Source organism: Leopardus geoffroyi, chromosome B1 (genome assembly GCF_018350155.1).
Source record: "Leopardus geoffroyi isolate Oge1 chromosome B1, O.geoffroyi_Oge1_pat1.0, whole genome shotgun sequence".
NCBI classification, from domain to species: Eukaryota; Metazoa; Chordata; class Mammalia; order Carnivora; family Felidae; genus Leopardus; species Leopardus geoffroyi.
Genome location: NC_059327.1, coordinates 147,953,020 through 147,978,321, shown reverse-complemented (window position 1 = coordinate 147,978,321; position 25,302 = coordinate 147,953,020). Strand labels below are relative to the sequence as shown.

General features: G+C 40.1%; 1 protein-coding gene across 8 annotated transcripts in view; it reads left to right on the top strand.

Moving 5' to 3' along the window:
• The window catches only part of SLC4A4 (solute carrier family 4 member 4), a 345,028-nt gene that overhangs the window by 45,299 nt on the left and 274,427 nt on the right, over positions 1–25,302 (top strand). For 3 of the 8 annotated variants that reach the window (XM_045473799.1, XM_045473796.1, XM_045473798.1), the window contains exons 1-3: positions 169–327; positions 679–752; positions 18,476–18,655. In XM_045473799.1, coding sequence (XP_045329755.1) covers positions 236–327; positions 679–752; positions 18,476–18,655 — 346 coding nt within the window. In that variant the 5' untranslated portion in view covers positions 169–235. Of the gene's footprint in view, positions 1–168; positions 328–678; positions 753–18,475; positions 18,656–25,302 lie in introns of those variants that run through there. The other 5 variants (XM_045473804.1, XM_045473800.1, XM_045473803.1 and 2 more) reach the window with 3 other exon arrangements.

Here is a 25,302-nt window from a genome sequence, read left to right as displayed (position 1 = left end):
GCATATATATGTGACTGTTGCTGAAGCCGGGTTGCTGGATAATCCTCAGATGTCAGATTTCCGTAAGGCCAACATGTGACTCAAAGCTTGCCACTCAACAGAGAATACTGGGCTGTGCTGGTATTAAGAGGCTGGCTGGAAGCTAGGCTCCCACTGTGCACTAGCCTAACTCCCTGTCGTTTTCTGTGTGTGGGTGGGTGTGCATGTGTGTGTGTGTGTGAGGGTATACATTTTTATGCAGTGGGTGTTTAAAGAGCTAAGCACTGAAGCTGGATTTCCACAAACGATCATCACGAGCACTCCAGACAAACCAAACTTCCTCTCTTGGTATTTTTTTTTTTTTTTTTTCGCTTTCATCTTTTTTTTTTTTTTTTCCTTTTTGCAAATCCCAAAGGGAGAACCCTAACATCCAGCCTATGGGATTGAGATGATTTTCTCTCACCTGTCCATGTGGGTGCCCTCTCAAGGTTAGAACTGAAGCTATGTGGGACCGGCATATTCTCAAGCACCAGCTAAGAGGAGCTGCGTGAAGGAGTAGCAGACACCAAAGGAAGAGTGACTCTGCCCTGTTAACATGAACAGCAGCTTGCAGGTTAACCTGCCCAGAAGCTGGGCTACTTCAAGTGGCTCACTCCAGGAGAAGTCTGAGCATTCTTTTTTTCTTTTTTATTACTATAGGATGGAGGATGAAGCTGTCCTGGACAGAGGAGCCTCCTTCCTTAAACATGTGTGTGATGAAGAAGAAGTAGAAGGTGAGCTTCATGGGGCTGGGGAGGTATATGTTCATACACTCGTGTCTTTGTAGATAATAGCATCCATACATTTCATAGATCTTATATTCTTGAAGTTAAAAATGAAAGCTTTTCTATGGAATTTTATTAGTCTGCACATTTTGCCTCAACACAGAAAGTAATTTTAAGAACTTCATTGGACCATTAGAATCTGAATCAGTGTGTTCCTGCATGGTTAAAAAAGGGAGGTGTCTTACTTTTGAAGCAGGTGCCTATGGTAGCTGTGCCTTTCTGTCTAAAATACATGTTTCGCCAGATAGTTACCACCTTGCAATGACTAATTCAAAGAAGCTGCTAGATTTATCTAAATGTATTTGGCAGCATCTTCTAATATTCTTTCCTAAAGCTTGCAGGGTAGAGAAACAGATGTTATAGAAGGAGAATGATATCATTGTTGCAGCAAAAAATGGGTGTAAACTGAGGATAGAGGGGTAATCATGGATGAGTTTCAGTTAGGAAATGATGGACAAACAGTTTTTTACTTAAATCTCCAGGACCTCTTTTGTTAATGTTTCCCAGTGTCTGTTAAAAAACAAATAAGAGTTAAATTTTAGTTAGTGCTATTATGCTTTTCGTGTGCCTCTCTTTTCTTGTCTTTTGACTTATCAATAATGTGGGAATAATACTGTTTATTTGATAGTGAAAAGATAGGGCTTAATTAATATTTATTCAAGTAATAATGTGAGGGCATCACAGATATACAAGGTACTATAAATATTTACAAAGAGATTTAAAAAAATAATCAGAGTTGTAGACAGTATTCCTAAAGTTAAATGAAACTTGCAAGTGAACTATGTCATAAATTCTGCCCTTTAGAATCACCTGAGAGACAATTCATACGTGTTTTGGAAACTGTAGTCTGATTGGTACCATTTGGTAAACATTTAATGCCTACCCAAAACTTGGACCAGTGGGGTGGGGGTGGGGGGTTGGAAAAAAGAATACTGTGTGTTCTGGAGTGATTCTTCAACCAGACTGAAGACCAGGTCCTGGGCACGCGATGCTCTCGTGCCTCCTGGAATAGTTGGAATAGTGTGGTCATTATGATGTTTCTCACGTTTGCTTACTAAGTTTCTTCTGACTGTGTAGTCTCCTCACCCCCCATTTCCCTCCTTTCCTCATTTATGCTCCTGACTCTGACTAATAAGAATTTGATGCCCAAGTTACTTAGGAAAAAGGAAACTACAGTATTTTCTTTCATATTGTTTTATGGGTTCCTTGCACTTTTACAACATGACTGTGGGAAAATGTCAAGTTAGTGAGAGCAAAATAGTAAAACTTTTGTCTTAAGATTCTTGTGCCCCTGTGTTAAGTCTCCGTTGTGGTGACTGACTCTGTCACTGTCCCAGTATTAATGAGGAGATAAGAATCTTAAAGTTACAGCATATGAATGTAAGAAATATGGTAGGATTGAATGAATATATACTTTCGGGACAATTAAAGTTGAAAACTCAGCGAGAAGGCTTGGGAATGAGATGTACTGTGTGTGTGTGTGTTTTCCTTGAGAATAATGTTCTTGCTAAGTTCACAGGAAATGTAAATCACTTCTTGGGTTTATAAGGTCTGTAGGATTGACAGCACTCTACTGCATTAGGATATTGTACATGGGTTTCTTAAGGTGTTCACTAAGAAGTTTATTTCCCAAAGTATTATGCTCGATTTTCAAGCACAAACGTCATGAACAGATCTGTAGGCAAGTTTCTCTGAGAAGAAGCAGAAAGACAACAAAGCGTGGTAGACACATCTGTAAAATGGTTTGGCTTTGTGATGATTGAACTTGCCTCATGGATATTGTGTATTTTCGTATTCTGATATGACTTGTGTTTTAATGATTATCTTTCATGTTGATTGGAGCCTGAGCTGATTACGCTTCTTTTGAGGCATGTTTCACTAGATGCCTGTTCCTGAATTTTGAGACCCTCTAAGGATGGTTGCTTATGGTGTCGTTATCTGGTGGAGAATATCCACCAGGGCAGGCTCTTCTACAGTACAATCTTGAAACTGCATTTAGGGACTTTTTATTTCTAATTCAGTGCCTTCTTAGCTGACCCTCTCATTTTCCTCACCTGGCTTCATCTTGTGGGAGTGGAATCACTTAGATTTTATAGTCACTCCAGGTGAAGTATAAAGATGTTGAAATGGATGGGTTTTATGGCTTATTCATGGTCTCAGTGGTTGGGAATGAAAACTGTCAAGACCTTTAATGAGGATTCATAGTTTGAAAGGGACTGTTTTCCTCAAGGACACGAGTCCATCTCATAGCTTTAACTGCAAAGAGAAGGGTGTATTTGAAGGAAAGCAGACTTTTTTCTCTTTGTTCTGAAGTGGTTGAGTTTCTGGTGCAATTATGGAAGGAGTAAGGGCTCCAGTTTTAAGCATCGGAAAGCGCAAGTGCAAGGAGCGGGCCTACCTTTCATTTATATTATTAAATGTTTCCTTTTATCCACATAGGTATTTCTCTTCTAGGGTAAACATGGTTGAAGTATAATGCAGCACACTTAGCAAAAGGAAACTTAAAATAAAATTTTGTTGTTTGAAGTAATTTGCACCAATCAGATATGCTCCCAATAAGCGATTATGAGGGTGACTGAGGTCCAGTAGCTCTCGTTACTTTGAGGTGTTTGTGCTTTTAAAAGTCTTCTTAGGGTCTCTTAATTTGTGATCATTGGATTCAGCTCAGCAGTTCTTTTACCGCTGTCGTTCTGTGAAGGGGCGACAGACTGAACCTTCCAACCACACCCTCAGTTCACCTGGTTCAACTTTACTCTCTGGGGGTGGCATGATGCTTCATCCACGGTCTAAAAACTCAGTAGAAAACCATCAACTGCAAAGCTCACTGAGAATAGAGTGAGTCAGAAGAGGAGTCATCCTCTGTTTAAATAATGAATTTATGTGGGATATATTTAAAGACCTAAACCTCATTTTCACATAATTTCCTTCGTGTGCATTTGTGTTAATGATTTAAAGAGATACTCTTTAAAAAGGCAACCAAGTACCACTTTAATCTTTAAAATAAAGAGAAGCTTTTATATCTGTTCATTCATTGGTTACCTCGTATCAGTGTATATGTATGCATGTATAGTTTTGTAAAGTTAACATTTTTTGGCACAGAAGGGTTACTGTGGATATACTCATTTAAAAATGTCATAGTATCAGATACTCATACTTGTTTCTGTACCAAAAGACTCCAGCTCCAGCCTTGGCACTTCCACAGAATTGGTCTGTAGATGACAAATTGGTAATCGACATCACCAGAATGATCCAGAAACGCTGGCCATGAGGGACAAACACGCTAAGTTTTCATTTCGAACACACTTAGGGGAAATTGCCGGATTTTATTCTGTGAACCAGGGTTGAGATCTGAAGAGTCCCAGGTAGCTTTTTCCAAACAGAAGGAAATCCTATGGATGTTTTATCCTTAAAAAAGGCAGCCAAGATTTTGGATCTGTATGATATAAACAGATTACTTAATATTCTCATATTTTGCAATAGGGGAAAAGAGCAAACTCCACCTTATCCTTTGAGATAAGGCCTTGGCTCTGCAGGGCTAGGTAACTTCCCAGCAGGCGTTGGCAACTCTGACTTTATGAGGAGGGGCCTTTTCTTAACATGGTCTAACCAGCAACTCAGGAAGCATAAAATACAGCAAGACAATATTGGCTAAAATGTGTCTCCATTTCTGAAGTTGTGATCAGTGCTCTCAAAGCTGTTATGATATATTGTGGTGGTTTTCCTCTTCTGTTCAAAACCAAGTCCAGAAGGAAGTGTGCTCCCATCTGTCCAAATGGAAGAAGAATTTTACAAATTCCCATGTCTACTGATGGACATTAAAGGAGAGAATTGTTAAAGATTCATGGAATTTAAGGGAGGATTATTTTTAGGGAAATAAAAGCAAAAAAGCAGAGCAGGGTCTGGGACAGAGTAGATGTTTCCTAAATATTTGTTACAAGAAGGAATTGAATAAGTGAATATATAATACAAACTACATAAAGCATAGGTAGAATTACTTTATATCATCCTGTAATGTCTTTGTTTAAATTTGTAGTCAGAAATTTGGTTCCCTTAGTACTCTTAGTCAAATGAGACAATACAGCCTCTAAAGATCCCGTCCTTGCTGTTACTGCTATTTGATTTTGCAGAGATCACTGTCATATTTATATTGTTTATATGTCCACACTCATAAGTAAAAGAGGACCCTGAAACATGTCCGCATTACTCTCTTTCCTTCCACTCTGGTTTTCGAAGAGCGAGGCTACACTGATGAAATGGTGACGATTGTCTTTTTGGAGGTCGGGATCTCAACATTTTACTGACATGAAATCATAATGACTTAACCCTATTTTCCCTAGAGGATATCATGATGACGTATTTATGTGTATTGGAGGAGGTAGTATCCTAAGGAAAAAGTGGGGCTGGGTGGACATTCATTAATAATTACAATGGTTGAAAACGTAATTGCCAAGAAGGAGTGAATGAAAACCTATCGGATGGGAAGGGAGGGGCCAGGTTGGAGCTAGGGCTATTCTGAGCACTGGGTGTAAGTGTCCGGTTGCATTTTGCTGACCTCTTCTCCGCTGTTCGCTCTTATTGCTCAGAAACTGTGTGTACAGAGGAAACACTTGGGCGACTATTGCTGAAGGAAAAGCCTTCTTAAAAGAAACCTGTATCCACCCACCAGAGAGCTTTAAAGAAATGTGGCGAGGTGTGTAAGGGTTGATCCTTGAATAACAGCGTGGGTTTCCCAGAGCAGGTTGTGCTCACACAGACCTTTCTCAGTGCCCTGCTTCTTTCCCATCATGGCCTCAGCTGAAAGCCCGCCAGGGTCCCTAAAGCAGGCAACACTTAGCTCAGGAGCTATTTGACACCTCCTGCCACATCAGTGAAGTTAAATATTTGCATATAGAGTTCTTTAGCTTCAAGGGAATCCAATGGTAGTTCTATGGGTTTTGAAACTGGAATGAGACATTCCTTCCCAGAACTTTCCAATTATAGAGAATTTCCCGGTTAGTACAGTTTGGGCTAAAGCCCTCATGAGGACACTTTCTGTCCTAGGTGTCTACATTCTTTTTTCACAGTAAACCATAAAAAATTGAACTTGGTGCTTGGGTTGTGTTCTGCAAGGATCCAGAAATTCCGAAAAAATGTTCTTGCAGCAATTTTGTCTATAGATTTTTGTTTTAGAAGCTTTTTACCTGGTCATATTTATGAAACATATTGTTTGATATTTGGCGACATGGTTGGCGTATTTTTTTATTATCTCATTTTTAAAAATTAAAATACTTGCTAAAGTTGTTGAAACGTGGTGGCTCAGCATCAGTTTGGGAATAAAAGTTTTAAAACTTTTGCCTGATCTATTGCTGAATCATTGCATAAGTGAAGGAAGCAAATTGCAGTTTGAATTTTGGGTTTCTTGCTCTGTAAAATGAGAATAATAGAACATGCCATTTACCAAAGAAGCGTTGCAATAATTGTCAGAAATTACGTTGCTGCTGTACCTGGCATTGGGGATAGGGGTGCTTTATACGGAATCACTTTCTGTACTTTGTCTTTCTGATTGATACAATTTCACCAATAATTTTCCGTGATTATTATCATTCCAAAAAATTCTAACTGGCTTAAATGTTTTTTATTTGCTTAATTCATTTTTACCAACAGCTATCCTTTGCCTTCCTAACCACACTTGCATCTTGTGTTGGAAAAGGCAAGCTAGAATGGTCAAGTGAAGTTTCCCAAGGCCTGCTGTCTATTTCTCTTTGGGCTCATTCTGGTTGCCTTTAAGCTCTGGGCGCGAGATCTAATTTTCGTAATCACACTGCTCTAATCCATATTGCCCCCAGTTTGTTAAATTGTCTTCCATGATTGTATACAGGGTAAAATACAAGTGTGTGGCTGTTGTCTAATAAAGCCTGTAAAAGTGCTTCTTTTGGAAAAGATTTAAGTGTATGGCACTTTCCCACCAATGAAGAGGATTCAGGGGTCAGTTGTATATATATGTAAATATATATGTACATAAATAAACACATCTTATATGAGATGTATATATTCCTCCTCCCCACCCAGCATAGACTAGAATAATCATGTTCTTTGTTGGTTATTATATAATTTAGGTGCCAATTAAATGAGATTATGCAATAGTATAGAAATAAACCTGAGCTAAGTATCTCCCCATTTTTGTCATCACAAAATGCAGAATCACTGGGGGAATTGAGAATTGGGTCTGATGAGAGAGAATAGAGGAAGATTAGAATAAAGCTGAGTAAGGCTCAGTTGAGGCTTTCTTGTTGCTGTGGTGAGCTTGCTGGTGGGGTTTTGTTTTACTTTTTAAAATTTTATTTTGCTTTTTTGGCTGCTAGCATTTAGGGGACTGAGGTGAGAACCTGCCATGACAGGAGCTCACAGGAGGTTCCAAACACTGTGCCCCTGAGGCTGCTGATTGCCTGGTGGGATGAAGGCGAAGTTAGGGAGCGTGGTGAGTGATATCCATTGAATCAGCAGTATAGGTGACTTAAATAACTCCCTTCTCTGAAGAGCTGCAAAAGCTTTTAAATCTGGTTAATTGTTTTTACCTTTCCATGGAGTTAGAATTAGAAGGCAGTGCTGTATCCAATGTGTTCACCTTTCTTTATAGTCTGCTGACTTTGAAAGGAGAATAGACTCTACTTCAGCCTCTTGAGACATTGTTTTACTGACTCTTTTCATGGTGGAATGCTCAATAACTTTTAGCAGGCCAAAACTTCTGAAAAAAATAGGTTTTGAATTTTAGTGATATTGGCCAACATATCAGCTTTAGAGGGCCAGAACTGCACATTTGTAGTTTTGTTAAATCGCCACCCCACCTCCAGCTGATTATTAAATTTTCAACAGGTAATTCTGTCCCTACTGAAAAATAGAGACAATGTCTGGGATGTGGAATGAAAGCTTATAATTGAATCCAATGGATACATGTATTTGGCAAATTAGATCAGTATCTGATTGTTCAGGTACTTTTATCCAGTCTATGCCGTGGGTTAGAGAACATAGTCGAGAACCAGGAGTCTCAGAACCTATTTCTATTTCTGGCTCTGCCCTGCCTTTGTGGGTGACATGAGGCCAATCATGCTTATGTGGTTACATTTCCTTTATGCAAAGTGCAGTTAATGACCTATCTTCTCATCTCCCTACCAGAGATGCTCTGAGGTTTCTTGGGTAATACCTGAAAAATACTATGGTATTGGCAGTAAGCCATCAACAAATTACTTAATTTCTGAACCTCAGTTTTCTTCCACAGAGAAATAGCATTTGTGCCTCCCTGTCTCCTAGTTTTGCTAGGAGTACTAGTAAACTAATTTGAAGTCCCCAGGATGAACCCAGTAAATTTAAGATACTGCCTCCCTTGGATATACTCCCTGCCTGTAATTTATTGCCAGCGATTGCTGTGACTGCAGAATGCTTTCAGACTGGAGCTAATACTGATATCCAGTAATCAACAAATTAGTTGATTAGTATCTGTGTTAACTCTTCTTATTAGCTTTAACTGATGCACAGCGCTTTGTTTTTCTTTAAGCTTATCAAAATGTTAAGAACAGTTGCAGATATAAATTCTGATATGTTGCTTTTCTGGGCTCACATGTATCATTGAATGCCATAACATATTCCAGTGCAGGCCACAATGAATGTATGATCAAATAAACCAGTTATTATTTAAGGACAAGGTTGGTTGGTGTGATAATGTAGAGAGTGGATCATGTATGTGGGTGAGTTTGGGTGGGAAATGGGTATATATTTCCCATAGAGTGACATGAAGTTGAAATCTAAAGCATGCACAGGAACCATCTAGGGCAAGAATGATGGAAACATCATAGGCAGGCATGTGTGAAGGCCCAAAGGCGAGAAAGAGATAGGCCTATTTGAGAAGTGGAAATGAGAACATTGAGGCTGGACCATGTGAACAGAGCAAACGTGGCCTGAGGTAGATAAGACCCTGATGATTCATGGCCTTTTATGCTATGCTAAAGATTTAGGATTTTATTGAGTATGCACTGGGGAGCCATTGCAGAAGGGTTTTAAGCAGGAAAGTAACCAGACAAAATTTACATTGTTTTTTTTTAATGTTTGTTTATTTTTGAGAGAGAGAGAGAGAGAGAGAGAGAGACAGAGACAGAGTGCGAGCAGGGGACAGGCAGAGAGAGAGGAAGACACAGATTTTTGAAGCAGGCTGCAGGCTCTCAGCTGTCAGCACAGAGCCTGACGCAGGGCTCAAACTCACAAACCTCGAGATCATGACCTGAGCCGAAATCTGATGCTTAACCGACTGAGCCATCCAGGCGCCCCCCCCCCCCAATTTGCGTTTTTTTAGAAAAGATCCCTTTTGCTGATAGATGGAGAGAACATCCCAGGAGGACAAAGATGAATGTGGGAGACTGTTGCTGAGATTCAACTGAGAGATGATTTTTCAGTTATACTAGAGTGGAGACAAAAGAGACACCTGGGTTGGACTGGCAGGACCTGCGGAGAGACATAAGGGTACATGGGAGCGATTGCTTCTGGATTTCTGCTGTGAGCAATTTGGGAAATTCATGTGCCATTCTGTGGAGGCATGAGGTCTGTTCCCTCTGCAGCCAGAAAGGAGTTTGGAAAGGGAGATGGGTGAGAATGAGAAGAAGCACCTGGGAGAATAGGAGGTGGAAAGAACAGAGGAGAAGAATGGAAGGTGTTGGAAGAGCTTCACACTTGACCTTAGCCAAAAGGCCAAGAAGCGATGGGAGGAGCTTATGAAAAGGCGAGAGAGAAAGAAGACACAGCCTGGCTGGCCTCTGCTTTTCATAAGCTCTTCGTCCTTGGGATGAGCACTGCCCTGAGGAAGTCTAGGTCCTTGTCCCTGTTGGTACAGTTACTGTCAGTGTTGCCACAAGCAAATCACTTTAACCTCTCCAGGCTGTGTATCCATCTGTAAGGTGAGAATGTCGAGCTGTATTTTCTTTAAGATGCTTTTTTTTTTTAGCTCTAAAAATTCTGTAACCGTTCTAAATATTTTAATTGGTTAAGTGTAATGGAGGATGTAGAGGGAAAGACTAAAAGTTTTCTGCCGTTTCTCAAAGTGACCATTGGTGATCAGTGGAGGACAGAGGTCACAGGCAGAACATTTTCATATTTGGGGCAGTTTATGGAGCTAAGGGTTGTGGATTTAAACTGGTCATTCTATAAGACAGAAACATTTTCGGAGAATTCCTAAGCCCCTTTTTCCTTCTAGGTAATTACGAACTTGAAAGGACGAATTTTTTTTTCTTCTTCTGTGTTTTGAAGACAGTGGAAGATGGGAGGGATGGCAGTGGTGGGCTGGTACCATGGCAGTACTAGTGAGAAAGTGAGCAAAGAAACCTTCTATGTCTGGGAGTACCAAGAGTCCCAGTCTCTATGTTATTCATTGGCTTTTGGCTTCAGTTGGCTCACTGGTAAATGAAAAGGTTGAATCATGTAATGTTTTAAGGTTATTTCAACTCTAAAAGTATGATTACATGGTGCTATGTCTGAATGTTGTCCTTCTCTTTTCTGGGAGGGTGAGGAGAACCATAGCCAGGAAGATTCTGCAGTTGGCCTTATTCAGGCTATTTAAGTCTCTCGGGGCACTTTTCCTACTTCTTGGTTATTGTTTTAGTCCTATGGCATTGTCCCTATCTCATTTACCTATGTGAGAGGTATGTGAGAGGAGGGAATTATGTGAACTAATATTAAATATTTAATACCTGATTAGCCATGAATGCATTAACTATATGGTGGATTATCTGTCTATAGCAACTAAAGACTATTCTTCCTATTACCCAGCCGGGGCTTAGGCCAGTGCTAAAAGGGAACCCATAATAGAGTTGGAGATGGACAATGTGGGTAGGATGAGAGTGTGAATGTGTGCATTTATGTGTCTCTCTAAGCTGCCTCTCTGGCTGCAATTGCAAATCCAGTTATCAGTGACCATTGGATTAGCCATTGTTTTCTCTCTCCCAACCCTGCTTCCCATTCAGTTGTGCAAATGGTGACCATAAGAGAAATAATGGAAACTGTCAGTTCTCAGTGTTTGGATCACAGGTGGATCTTATCTGACAGCATGTGTAGTGCACATTAAAATTCACCAGCCTCTTTTGGGGGTTCTGGGGTGTCAGGATGAGTGGAGGGTTCATCTTTCCTGTTGGGTGATTCTTCTTCACTCTTAGCACTGCCCCGCCTGGCACGGGCCTTCCCAGGCCTTTTGGTTCCAATCTATTCTGCTCAGTCAAGTAAAAGGATAACAGCTCCTGGGGGTTGGCACTCACTGTGTGAAAGCTCTGGATGAAACTCTACCCAGAGCAGGGTGGAGATTGCCAGGCACGTGTTTCTGGGCAGCGTGAGGGAAGATTGAGGTTGTGGAAGGTGTTCCCTCTGTCAAACATTTAAACCCTGTATAATGAGTAAAGCAGCCCACTGGAGGGCAAGTTAGACGGTCTAAAGTTGGCTCTTCTGCCCTGCTCAGGGGTGCCTTTGCTAGAGAGCAGAGGGAGTTCACAAGTTGTTATCAGGGCTCAAGGGAGGGTGAGGAAATCGTGCTCTGAATTTTCCCTCACAGAAAGGGAAGGGAGAAGGAGATCAACACTTGTATGGCACCTTTGTGTACTTGGGTACCATCCGCAGTGAGAGACAATTTATTGACATCATTTGATTTGGATTGTCCATAAAAATGATCTCTCTCTCTCTCTCTCTGCATCTCCCTATATATGGAGTCTATACAGATACCTCTGCATATCCATATGCACCTGTATCTATATAGATATACAGAGATACAGATATACAGACATAGATATAAATATAGATTATATTTGGTGTGTACAGATGAGTAGAGGAGAGATTTTGCTAGAGCAAAGTTAAAATTACTTTGGAGAGTCAACTTTTTAGAGATTGTGAAGCACTTTAAGTCTTGTTTATTTATTAAGATAGGTTCCTGTACTACCTTTAAGTGGTTGTTCTAGCCTAGCTATTTTCAAATAATTGACGACCATTGAACATATTAAGTCACATGTCTTTAAAAATATTCACTACTTGTAACTTTTTATAATGCTCGTCAGTTTTTGCCTCTTATCAGCTATTAGTGATGGTAACTATAAGAGAAACTTAACCTCGGTGTGTGCTCTTAGAATTCTCCTCTTTACCTAAAGGCTATAAGTAGAACTTCACCAGAAATGGACACTTAAAAGACAGGTGTAGACGTTTACTCAGCTAAAGGACAGGAGGTTAGCTGAGTAACCCTAAGCTTGACTCCCCTTCACGACTTTTTCCTGTACCTGTTTGTTCCTGCCTAGAGATTGTTAGCATAATCATCATCATCATGAAATATTAAATATTAAAAGCACTGTGCTTAGTAAACACCAGATAACAAGCTGAGATTTCTTATCAGTCTTGCTTGGGGAACCTCAGGTTGCCCTAAGGATTTCTGGGAGGCTTTCAGTGGATGAAATTCCCATGCAGTTCAGTGGGAAGAAAAGTATTTCCCTGTTTTTCATCACTTGTACTATTTGCCTGCATGCCTAATCTTAAATATGATTGGTAGCATTAATATTAAAAGAGATTACTTATCAACATTCAAAATGATTTATAAATACGTAAGTAATATATAACTTTCTATTAATAAACGTAGGCATTATTTTTTTTTTCTATGTGAAAAGTGACCCCTATCCAAAATACGAAAAGGAAAATCAGCTCTTGTCCTGTGTAGTGGTATATGTTTGAAATGCAGACCCTCTTGCAAACACGTCTCATCACAGGCTGACTTTCCCCCTGTTAACCGCAAAATTACGCCGTGCCATTTGAAGCAGGTTTTCTTTTAATGAGTTGGTATTTATGCCTGAGTAGCAATGTTATTTGGGTTATATCTTATTAGAACTGCTTATGGACAGTCTTCTGTGTTTGTTAGTAATAAGCTAACAAATTATTTGCATTTCATTATTAAAGTGTTTAGGTTTATAGGCACTGATATATTTCTTATTATATGAAGTGTCAAACACACAGCCTCTGTGGCATCTCAACTTGATACTATGATTTTGTTTAAGGTTCTTATTCCTCTACTTCTTTTTATAATCTGTCACTCATCTAGAGGCTCTGCCTCCTCTTCTACACTTTTCTTTCCATAATTAAAATAGAGGTAATAAATATCTCTTAATTTTGTTTCCCTCTGTTACATCCCTCTTGGCAATAGATACAACATGTCTTAGGCATCGTGGCTTAAGGCCAGCTTACTTTAGATAAACTAGGGAAGGCAATATTTGACTTATATTTTGGGAATACTGCTGATTAGTTCTAGAAGAATGATACAAAGTGCCAGACGTTGTAGAATCTTTGAACTAGAGAAAACAGAAATTTGGTTGACTATAGAAAGAGCAACAATGGAAACATCCCTCAGTGTTTCCTTAGATATGTATGTAGGTGGATGGGGATGGCGAAGATTTTACCTGTCCTCTGGGGATCCTTTTTAGCTAGCTCTAAATCTATAGGTCTACATCTTTGCCTAGAAATCTACGCTTCCCCACAACCACCCCAGCCATTGCCATCCTCTTCCCTGACCACTGACATCTCAGATTTAAAAAAAAAAAAATTCATATAATTCCTTATTCCCCAATAGTTTAGTGTGAAGGGAAAATAATGGGTGAAAACCTGGAAGAGTGAGGTTAGTGTATAAAATGCGCGTCTCAAAACTCTGCCCACCACTGGTTGGCCTGAGACTTGTCTCTTGTATTTCTAGCAGCCAACACGAGGAAGGAAGTGTAATCAGTTATAAGACTGATAGTATAAATGCTGTATACTATACAGCACAAGCGTCCCCCTGCCCCCCGCCAAGAAAAAAACAAACCAACAAATCACCACCAAAGTAGTGATGAAGCCCTCGCTATCTTTGTTACTGCCACTTGAGAGCTGTTTCTCCTGTGTGCTTTTATGAGTTTGTTGGTGACAGTAGCCTTGACTTCCCTGCACCTTGGTTTCTTTGCTTGTATAATTACGATAATAGTAGTCTTTACTTCGTGCAGTTGTGAGGATTGCATGAGGTAATAGATATCAGAGACCTAGCCAGAACCTGGCACATTTGTAAGTACTCAATAAATAGTTGCTATCATCTGTATGTACAGTAAGAACAGTAATATGTTTCCTACAGGAGCTAATAGGTCTATCTTGCATATAGAGGCATATGTGGTTTCACTGTCCAGCGTTTTTGTAGAATTTTGAGTTTGGCTGGTGTAAAACCTTCTTCTGGTTTGTCTTCTGGTTTGATGGGTTTAATTCTACAAAATCCTAATCATCCTTGGTAGCACAGTGAGTATCTGTGACAGCCTCTTAACTTGAATGACTACAGAGTTTCCAGGTGTGAAAGTTTTCTGTTGGTCTGAAAACAGGATAGCAACTATCAATGACATTAGTTTAGAAATATCTTAGGAATTGGAAGAATTGGACATGATAGAATCACAGTACTGCTTTCAGCCGAGGTGGAGCAGGTGAGGATGGGAAGAGGCCAGCCTCACCTGGTGATAATTTCTGACCTTCGGAGATAACTAGGAAAGCCATGCTTTCTTCCCAGTAGTACTGGCTGTGGCATGGATTGTGAGATATTCTCAAGACATTTGGAGTTTGTTGGGAACTTACACCATCTGTCAGAGAAAGGCATGCAGGGTATTTATTTTAACACATGATACTGAGGCCACTGCCAAATCAAGGACTCAGTGCCCTTTGACTCACACCTAAATGAACACTGTCAAATGTAGATTCCAGTAGTTTTGCTTGATACGATTTTAGTAGCAAAAATGCAAACTTTATTTTAATAATATTTAAAACAGTCACCGTAAATTTTTTTTTTTTTCTATTTGAGTGTAGTCAAGACAGTCACCTTTTCTTATGAATTCTAGCTATTTTAGAAAAAATGTTGCTTCTCCTTTGGAAAGAAGTTTTTGGTGAAACTTTGGAAGCAGTTTTTGGTGAAATTTCTAGCTGAGAGGTCTTTATCTCATCTTACCTTATCTTTTATCTTATTTTTGAGTCTAAAATTCTCTTACAAGTTAAGCTGGTAACTCTCCCTGATTCTTTCAGCATCTACGGTTTTGTAGACCCTTGCTGGATTGGAAAGCTTGTCTGTCACGTTTCTCATTTTTTATTTTATGTGTAAAATAATACTACACCCTCAACCTTTGTATATTTCCGAAGTGCTTGCTGTCATTTTATGAGTTCTCGTGTTAAAAACAGCCATCAATCTTCATGACACATCTCTGAGGAAGGTAAAGATATTTTATTGAAAATAAATATCAAAATCCACCCATGAGATTCTTATCAACAGTAGTATATTTTCATTAATTCTGCGTCTGTTGATCCTGAAGACAGGTGTTCTGTGGGAGCAGCAAGAATGCTTCCATTTGAGCTCATTTTACTTTCGGTATTTTTGTAACTTGGCGTGTACAACTTATGAAATATTTGGTTATCACCTTGAGAAAGCATGCCTTACGCTCACTTTCCAAGGTGAAGTTGTCTTGCTCTCTTCCCCTGGGCAAAGAAGTTGAAGTGTAGAGCAACTGAGAAGTAATGGGTGAAACACAAGCACTGTCCCCAGGTTCCTAAAGGTTTATTGAACCTTAGGACCGTGTTCCTTCTCTTCTATCTGAACGCAAGACAGAAAAGGAAAATGTAGTTACCGGTAATGTGTGAGAAGAAAAAAGAGCATGCTTTGAATTTTTGCTCAGTGTCATGATTTCCTCGTGACTCTCGGGAGGCAGTATCTTCTTTCCTCAGGGGATATTTCATTCTACTGTAGCGTAAGGATCCCCACAAAAAGTTCATGGCTGTGTGGGTACCAGCGAATTGTAGCTTCCCAGAGGCCATCACTGAAAGTATCAAAAATGCTTAAGAGTGGTTGTTTGAGATGGACGTAGGTACAGAGAGTGCAGTACTACACATGTGCACAAGGGATCTTTTTGGGTTGGTGGCAATGTTCTAAAGTTGATTAAGGTGATGGTTGCAGAACTCTGTGAATATACTAAAAATCTTTGGGTTATACCCTTAAAATGAGTGAATTGCACCTCAGTAGTGTAAATTAAATTATACCTCAATAAAGCTGATAAAAATGTCTGAAATTTGGAGTGTCTTGCAAGGAACCATATTTCTGCTCGATATCTGGGCTGCAGAAAGCGGTATCATATCTGCAAGCTTCCCCACCTGTGTGAAAGTGTGTGATGAAGTGTGGGGTGTGTGTGGATGGGAAACATCTGAGGTGGGAGCTGGAGGAGACAGGGAGAAGCCGAATCTTCTTCCTAAGGCAGGGGGAGGCATGTGATCACGATGTGAATAAAATGGCACTGTTTTTGTGGGGCTGCAACTTCAGTTAGGTCCCAGAAGGTAAGGTATGTTCCTCTCTGTGGGCTTTGCGAGCTCACTCTCTGAATCACCCTCTTTGCTTAGGTTGACAATGACAAGAGTTTCTAGAAATCTTACCTTAAAATCCTGTCAGCCCATATAAGCTGTCTTTTATTATTTTTTTTAATTATTTTTTAAAAAATTATTTATTTAAGTTGAAGTTATTTAACATACTGTGGAGTATTGGTTTCTGGAATAGAATTTAGTGATTTATCACTTATATATAACACCCAGTGCTCATCCTAACAAGCGTCCTCCTTAATGCCTATTACCTGTTTAGCACATCCACCCCCCCCCCCCCACCAAACACACTTTAAACTGTCTTTTTAATGACTTATCAAAGGTACTGTGTAGATTTGGGTAAATACAGTAAAAAATCTTCCTGTGTAACATCTATATGACTGATGTAACTAACCTGTCACTTTTTTTTTTTTTTTGCTTGGTTGCCATTATTTAATAAGATGTAGAAAATATTTAATGTGACAGGTTTAAAAATTTTCCAGCTTCTTAATTTTTTTTCATGATGTTTTCCTAATTCCTGAATGAAAGTGACCAACCTTTCAGTGTTTGATTCACTAAAGAATTTGGTTGGCTTTGCTTACGTATATTGTGTGCCTTGAGATAAAGCTGCAGGACTCCCTTAGTGACTGGAGCACAGGAAACAATTGACACTGTTTCTTAATTCACATTGTTTCTGAGACATTTCCTACTTCCTAGTATAATATAGCTTTCCCATGAGAACAATTTGCTTGCAAATGGTTAGACACGATAAATTTCTCATTGGCACTCAGTCTGTGAGGAGCATTTCACTGTGCTTTGTAATAGTTGAGTTGGTGTGTGTGTGTGTCTATGTGTGTTGGGAGGGGGGAGTTTCACACTTTATATAGATGCCTCCAACCTCATTCCAAATACCAGATTTTTTTGGAATCCTAACCCATTCAGCTAGGGATCTGCATTCCTTAGTTGGAGGCTCCTTCCTTAAGGAGCATACAATTGTTTTAATCCTTCCAATTTAAGGAACACCCCGGTGAATTATAGTGTTTTTAGATATGCCTGGTGAGTGACTGTGGAAAGTGACTCACAGCCATTTACGTGAGACATCGTGCGCGTACACGTGTTGCATGTTAGGTTGTGATATCATCTGGGCCACTGTAAAGTGGTCATCCAGGAATAATTCCAGAATGGGAAAGGAGATGGGGAAGATGATATAATCTCATCTAATTTGCAGTTCAAAAAGAAAAAAAGTTTTCACATTACTTCTGAGATAGTGGTTCCCACATTCAGAAGTTGTGCTGTAATAAAGTGAAAGTAAGTTTCCCAATTAAAAGAAAAAAAAAAAAGATGTGGAGCTCTGAGTTCCTTTTTTCTTCCTGTCTTATCAGATTTTGTAAGAATAATACCACTTGTCAGTTTTGCAGCTTCTTCCATCCAGAGAACTAAAAGCATTTCACAATCTTTTTTCCTCATGCCCTTCTCTTCAAGGCAGTTTTTGCTGGGCTGGGTTTATTTTTATCATTGCAACAACCAGTTTTTAGAAACTTTGGGAAACGAAAAAAGAAAAACGAGAATGGCACTGTAACGGACATTCATTTTAGCTGTTTCCTAGTGTGAACATTTGAGTATTTCTGAAATCTTCTCTCCAAGTAGGTCTTATTTTTTCTCAATTTGTCCCAGTTCTAAGTCTCTATTCTGCTGATTTCGTAAAAAAAAAAAAAAAAAAAAAAAAAAAAAAAGTTTTAATGCAAAAGCTTATCTCCAGTAGAATGACTTCTTGAACTTTGAGTTAGATCTTTATTTATTTATTTATTTTTTTTGCTGCTCTAAGACCTCCTTTTTAAGCACTCTGTTCAGTGTAATCACAGACTCGTGGAAGGTTAGAACTGGGAAGGCCTCCAGGGATCACCCAATGTAGTAAGCCTCTTGTTATATGAATGATGAGATTGAGGCCCAGAATGGTTAAGGGACGTGCTCAAGGTCAAATAGCTAATTGAAGATGGAGGTTTGACCAGAATCAAGGGTTCTTGATTTCTGGCTTGGCATTTTTTGGTTTCCCTAGAGAAAAGTTCTCTATCCGGATATAACTGGAGCATACCCTCCCAGAATCCTAATGCCAGCCAACAGGTTGAATTACACTCTCGGTCACGGAAAATTGGGAAGAGATTTTATCTTTCCAGTTTGTCAAATGTAAAATGGTAATGAATTCATAGACATTTTCTTCTGACCTGAGGAGCTTGTGAAATTTATATGCAGCAGAGAATGTCATTTGAAATGACTAATGATCTGTGTACCTTTCTTAGGCCACCACACCATCTACATTGGGGTCCATGTGCCGAAGAGCTACAGGAGAAGGAGACGCCACAAGAGAAAGACAGGGCACAAAGAAAAGAAGGAAAAAGAAAGAATCTCTGAGAACTACTCTGATAAGTCAGATGTGGAAAATGCAGATGAAACCAGCAGCAGCATCCTCAAACCTCTCAGTGAGTACTCCCTGGGTATTGGTTCTTTTCTCTGCCTCCATCCCACGTCCTCAGGAAAGACACTTTGTAGGATCTTGTGGCTAATGGGGAGGGACACAATGCTACTGGGATGGTCTCTAAAGGATAATGTCTATGGAGAGTCTTTTCTTGTCCTAGCAGGTTGTTCTAGGAGGAGGTCTGGTAAGATTCTTGAAAAGATCTGACAAAGTTTAGGCACGCTTGGATAGTCTAGATTTTGACTAGTGAAAGAGGGCAGAGTGTTATACATGGTATTTAACTACAGTGATCAGTAGTCACTGGAAGACTCAAAGGCATTTTTAGATTGCTTTTGCTTAGAAATAGGTTCTATTGAGACAGTAGGTCAAGAAGAAAAAAAATATATCATATATATATATATATATATATAAGACATAAACTATCATATATCTCATATCATATATCATATATCATATATCATATATATATATGTATACGACATTGATGGCGTTATAGATGACATTTAACCAGGCTGTGGGCCAGGTTGATGATTTAGAAAGGAAAAGTAGAAAAATATCCCATAAGGGAGAGAAGAGTGTAGAGTAATATGGTTCTGAAAGCATCGAACATATTAAATATCATACATTGGATGGAAGTGTTATTAAGAACAGGGTAGGGGCGCCTGGGTGGCGCAGTCGGTTAAGCGTCCGACTTCAGCCAGGTCACGATATCACGGTCCGTGAGTTCGAGCCCCGCGTCAGGCTCTGGGATGATGGCTCAGAGCCTGGAGCCTGTTTCCGATTCTGTGTCTCCCTGTCTCGCTGCCCCTCCCCCGTTCATGCTCTGTCTCTCTCTGTCCCAAAAATAAATAAACGTTGAAAAAAAAATTAAAAAAAAAAAAAAAAAAAGAACAGGGTAGTAGGAGGTCAGAGAACACCCATAGATTCAACTGATACGGTAGACGGTGTGTTTAGGTATATGCTTTTGCTTCTTCTGATGTGGAGGATATTTGGCTATCTGGGGAACTTTGTGGCTGAAGCGAGAACGAATATGTGCAGTAGAAGGGAGAAGCGATAGAAACACATTCCAATTTTGGCAGATCCTCCAACAGGAGCTACATAGTGACAGCTTTGTATGTTGGCAGAGCTCTGTACACTCTTCATCTTTTTGCTACAGTTGCAGAAATACGGAACCTGTAATAAAATGCATTATGGGTGGCACAGATAAAGCTCCAGTTCAGTCATTGCAGGTGATGAGAGGCCAAATTAGAATTAACAGCTCGGGAGTGTTGAAAAGTGAATTTACAGAGTTAAATTAAAGAGGGTGTGAAGTGTAGTGATGGGAATCTGTGAATCTCTTACAGTCTCACCACTGAAACTGAGCAGGTGGCTTAGAAGCTAGTGAGGTACTATCCTAAAAGAGGCAGTACAGATGGACCACCAAACTAGAGAGCAAAGGTTGCAGGAAAGCTTGGAGATAGACCATAAAATTGAAACTTAAAGGTATTAGAATAAATGTAAGACAGAAAGGACCAAAGGGCAGGAGATAAGAATTCTGTGCTTTTCATTAGAATGTTGGGGGGAAAGCCTTTCTGAAAGGAGTCCTTACTATTCGGACTGAAATAATGGGGTCTGTTTCAAGCAATGTCCTTGAAATGCAGATAAAAAAGGTCACAGTGAATAGTCTGCAGGAACAATTCTCCAAATAAATTACTACTGTGTATCTGTGTTTGCTGTCTGTTTTGATGAAGCCTGTGCCAGAACCCGAGGTTCTCTCCCCCGTGCATGTGTGTGTGTGCGTGAGAGAGACAGAGAGAGAGACACAGAGAGAGAGAGAGAAAGGGAGAGAGATCAATATCTCCCTCCTTCCCTGTCTCTAAGTCATCTCCAATTTTGCAATTTATGAAAAGGAGCGCATCATCACTATAAATACTAAAAAGGGAAAAATGCCCACCTAGACAAATGCGCTGAGGGATTTTGAGATAATTATGTACCAGCTATTTAGGAAGGGCAACAGAAACAATGCCAGTAACCTTCAAGTGGTAACAGGGAACGAACAAATCAGAAAGATAGTGAGACTGAATGTGCATCGACCACAGTGGGGGTGGGATGGGGTGGGGGGAAGGGGGCAGTTGCTTTCTGTGGCATTTGGGAACCAGTTTGAGCACAGTATGTGAAATAAACAAGGCAGTCCATTCTCTTTACCCTCAGAGGTCTCCTCCTTGTGGGGTACTGCATTGTTTTGTATACCCAGTTTCTGAAGGGGTCATATGGAGAGACTATTTTTAAGGACCCACTTGTTCAATGATCATAAGAAAATTATTTGTAAATGTGTCTTTTATAGTTATTTTCTTGTTAGCCAATAAATTATGCTGTAATATCCCTTGACGTATTTGACATGAGTCATCCAATTTGACATGAAGGTCCTCTTAGAAATTTGTAATTTCTCTGCTGCTTGTCATGGGGACTAGATGAATTGGTTTTCTCTGGAGCACTTGTATGTAAGTCAGAACTGGTGTACCCACGTATAGAAAGGCATTTAACCCTAAGTTTTTGGGGGAAGCTATGGGGCTCTGGCACCAGCATAACAACAAAATTCTCATGGGAAAATTCACTGAAATATCTGCCTAGTATACCGTTATTGTGTCTCAAGAACAACCACACACGGTTTCTGTTATTCTTGGGTCAGGGTGTTTGAGTTACTTACGCATATGGACATACCATGTCCCGTAGATCAGATTCCTGCATGAGCCTGACTTTCTGTCAGGTGATGCCTGTAACTTCTGGGAAAGTTATAAATGGAGTAACTCAATGAGAATCCTCTCTGATTCTTTCCTTGCTGACACCCTTATATACAATCCATCAGTGACTTTTATTGGTTCTACGTCTAAAATAGATCTGAGTCTGTCTACTCCTTTTCGGTTTAACTGCTGCATTCTGGTGGAGGGAATCATCCTCTCTTGCTTAGACCATTGCAACAAGCTCGTTTTCAAGTCTTTTTCCTCACAGAGGCGACAATGATCGTCATAAAGTGTGAACTGCGTTATGCTGCTCCTCTCCTCCACTGAAAATTTCCTGTTGTCCTTAGAATAAAATCTTGATTGGGCATCATGGCCCCCAGCATCTCACCAGTCCTATTATGGGTCATTCTCATCTTGCTCACTTTACTTCAGCCACACTGATTTTTCAGTTCCCTGGTGCCCAAACCTTTTCTGCCTCGGGGGGCCTTTGCACAATATAGTCCTGTCTTCCTGGAATGGTCACCCTGTTCTTGTTCTTGTTAGCTTTTCTCTCTCTTTATGTTATAGCTGTTAAAAAAATGTTTGTTTATTTATTTTGAGAGAGAGAGAGAGAGAGAGCATGAGCTGGGGAGGGGCAGAGAGAGAGAGAGAGAGAGAGGGAGGGAATCCCAAGCAGGCTCCACACCGTCAGCACAGAGCCTAATGTGGAGTTTGATCTCATGAACTGTGAGCCAAAATCAAGAGCTGGATGCTTAACTGACTGAGCCACCTAGGCACCCTAATGGTCTAGCATTTATTTATTTATTTATTCATTCATTCATTCATTCATTCATTCATTCAGTCTTTAAAAAAATTTTTTTTCTTAATATAATTTATCATCAAGTTAGCTAACTTACAGTGTATATAGTGTGCTCTTGGCTTCAGGAGTAGATTCCCATGATTCATCACTTACATACAACACCCAGGGCTCATCCGAACAAGTGCCTTTTTCAATGCCCATCACCCATTTTCTCCCCTCCCCTCCCCCCACATCAAACCTCAGTTAATTCTCTGTATTTAAGAGTCTCTTATGGTTTGCCTCCCTGTCTGTTTGAAACTGTTTTTTTCCCCTCCCTTCCCCCATGGTCTTCTGTTAAGTTTCTCAAATCCCACTTATGAGTGAAATCGTATGATATCTGTTTTCTCTGACTGACTTATTTCACTTAGCATAATACCCTCCAGTTTTATCGATGTCATTGCAAATGACAGGATTTCATTCTTTCTCATTACCAAGTAGTATTCCATTGCATATTTATTTATTTTGAGACAGACAGAGATAGCACGAGTAGGATAGGGATAGAGAGAGAGGGAGACAGAGAATCCCAAGCAGGTTCCATGCTGCCAGCTCAGAGCCCAATGTGGGACTTGAACCCATGAAACTGAGATCATGATCTGAGCTGAAACCAAGAGCCAGATGCTTAACCAAATGAGCCACTGAGGCACCCTTATTGTCTATCTTTTAAATGTTGTGGAGATAGGCCTTTTCCTATTACTCTATCTAACATAGGTTCCCCAGGGTCATTCTTTCTAAGCCCTTTCTTCCCTTCATACTACATGCTTAACTGATGATTTTGTGAGCTTGCAGCTTTGTCTTGTGCTACTGCTAGATTGTTAGCTTCATGAGTGGTAGGATCAAATTTGTCTTGCTCAGTATGTTATTTCTGGCATCTAGCACAGTGCCTGGCACATAGTATGTGCCTAATAAATGCTCATTGAAGAGTTACTGAGTGAGTGGATTACTACAGAGGAAGACATAAACGTTGCTTTTATTGGTCTGAATATTTCCCATCAATAGATAAATATCTAGTTGACTTTCTTGTTTTTAATCCTTGCACATCATCTTTATATTTCCCTGCTCTGCCTTCTTCCCTCGCCACATAAAATCTGGTCCTAACTTTTAATTATTCCACTTTGGAAAGTGCCTCATTATTTTAACTATTGCTAACGTGGTATTTTGGTCTGGGTAGATGACTCCCAAGTGTGTTGAATTGCTTGTCGCCCACAACTGATGGAGGAAATTCATCCACAGGGCACGTGGATTTATCATGTACACTTAAAAATGTTCAATATATTCCACACAGAATTTGGGCAGCTCAGCTTCAGAAGCCATATTAAAGAGGCATCGAACTGAATCGTTAAGGGCATTTAGAAGAAGAAATAAGCCAATTATCTTCCAGTATTTAGGCACATCAGGAAGATGACATAATTAATAGGTTCATTTAGCTCATAACAGAGATGCTTTTTCTTTTCTCCACGGCTCTCATGTCAAGGCAGGGCTTCTCAAAAGTGAATGCGTGTTTTGATTCCCACACATCTGGAGCTCGGAGGAGGAACTGGGTTTGTTTGCCTGAGCTTGGCAGCAGCCCCGAGCCCTTACAACTGTTCTTCCCAGTGTGGTGTCCGAGCTGCCGCCCAGTTTGGGACACAGAGAAGGAAATGCGTGTGAGAAGGTGTGGCTCACTGAGCACCCGGGAGAGAGACTGGGGAAGAAGAGTGAAATGGAAGAGCAAGCAGGAGGAGAGACAAGGGAATGAGGAGGTGGTGTGGAGTGGGTGGTGGAGAGAAAAGTTAGATTGTGCTCTTTCTTAAAAATAATCCTTTTTGCCTCCTCCACCATGCACTTTTTTTTTTTTTTTAAAGTTAGCAGCTGCCATCTCTGAGGGTTGCCCAGAAAGTGGGTGGGAAGGTGGTCCTTGATGAGACAGGCCCTAGAAACACAACACGACTTCCCACCGTGGATGGTTTTGACCTCTGAACGTCTCATTTTGTTAGTGTCCTGGGATATTTGGGGGGCAGGAAATCATAGGCCACTTTGTGAGTGCAGAGACTCTGAAGATGTGTAAAATGTTAGGAAACAGAGCTACAAACAGAATGTGCTGTTCAGCATATTGGTCCGATGTGTAATGTATTTCTTGACAAGCTTCAACATGCATCAGTGCTTGGGGTGCTAACTGCTTCTCACACGTATGACTCGCCTGCTGTGGAATCGTATTGCTAGGTATGTGCATATAGACACTCATTCAGTCTTGCGGTATTCTTTTTTTAGCTCTTTGGATATGTACCAGAACTGATGGGTTTATGCTAGTGAACATTGTTCTGTGAGCTGGGAACAATGGATGCCAGTTGGTGATCCAGTTATATTCAGGAAACTGCAACAGAGAAATGGGCAGCTGCTTTTGTTTGGTGCTTCCGGGTAAACGAACAGAGTACCTTTTCATAAGAGCCAAGATTATTTGGGGTTTTGTCATTTGACTTCCCCTTTTCCCAGTGCACACCCCTGTGCCCTCCCCCTACCTGACCTCATTCTTCATAGCTCATTCCTGTTTTTTCTTGACCTTTAAATGTTTTCAGACAAGACCCTTAGGTCTGATGTCATAAAGTGAGATTTCTTTATTTTCTGCATGCCATTTGCATATCCCCAAAATGAATGGGCATGGTAGGAGAGAAGAGAATCTTTGGAATGTGTGTGAAATGAGGTAGCTTCTCATTTCACTGTGAAGAAACAAAACGCAGTACAAAATAACTATACGGTCTCTTTCACCCTCTTTTTTATCTTATATAAGTAGGAGGAAATACTTCTTCTTTAGGTCTGAAACAAAGGTTCTTTGTATTAAAAAAAATAATCGAAAACTTGAAAAGTTTGCCTTTTCAGAAGGGGCCCTTGGGATGTGATTCTACTGGGAAGGCAATGGTTAGGAGTACATATTTGAGCCAGACTGAGTTTGAATCCCAGCTCATATCAGCAGTGCAGCCTTGGCAAGATACTTAACCTCTCTGTGTTCTAGTGTCCTCGTGTATGAGAAGGAGATAATCAAAGAACTTAATCCACAGTGTTCTGAGTAGTAAATGAGCAATGCCTCTGGTTAGCAATGATGGTTAACAGTCATTATTT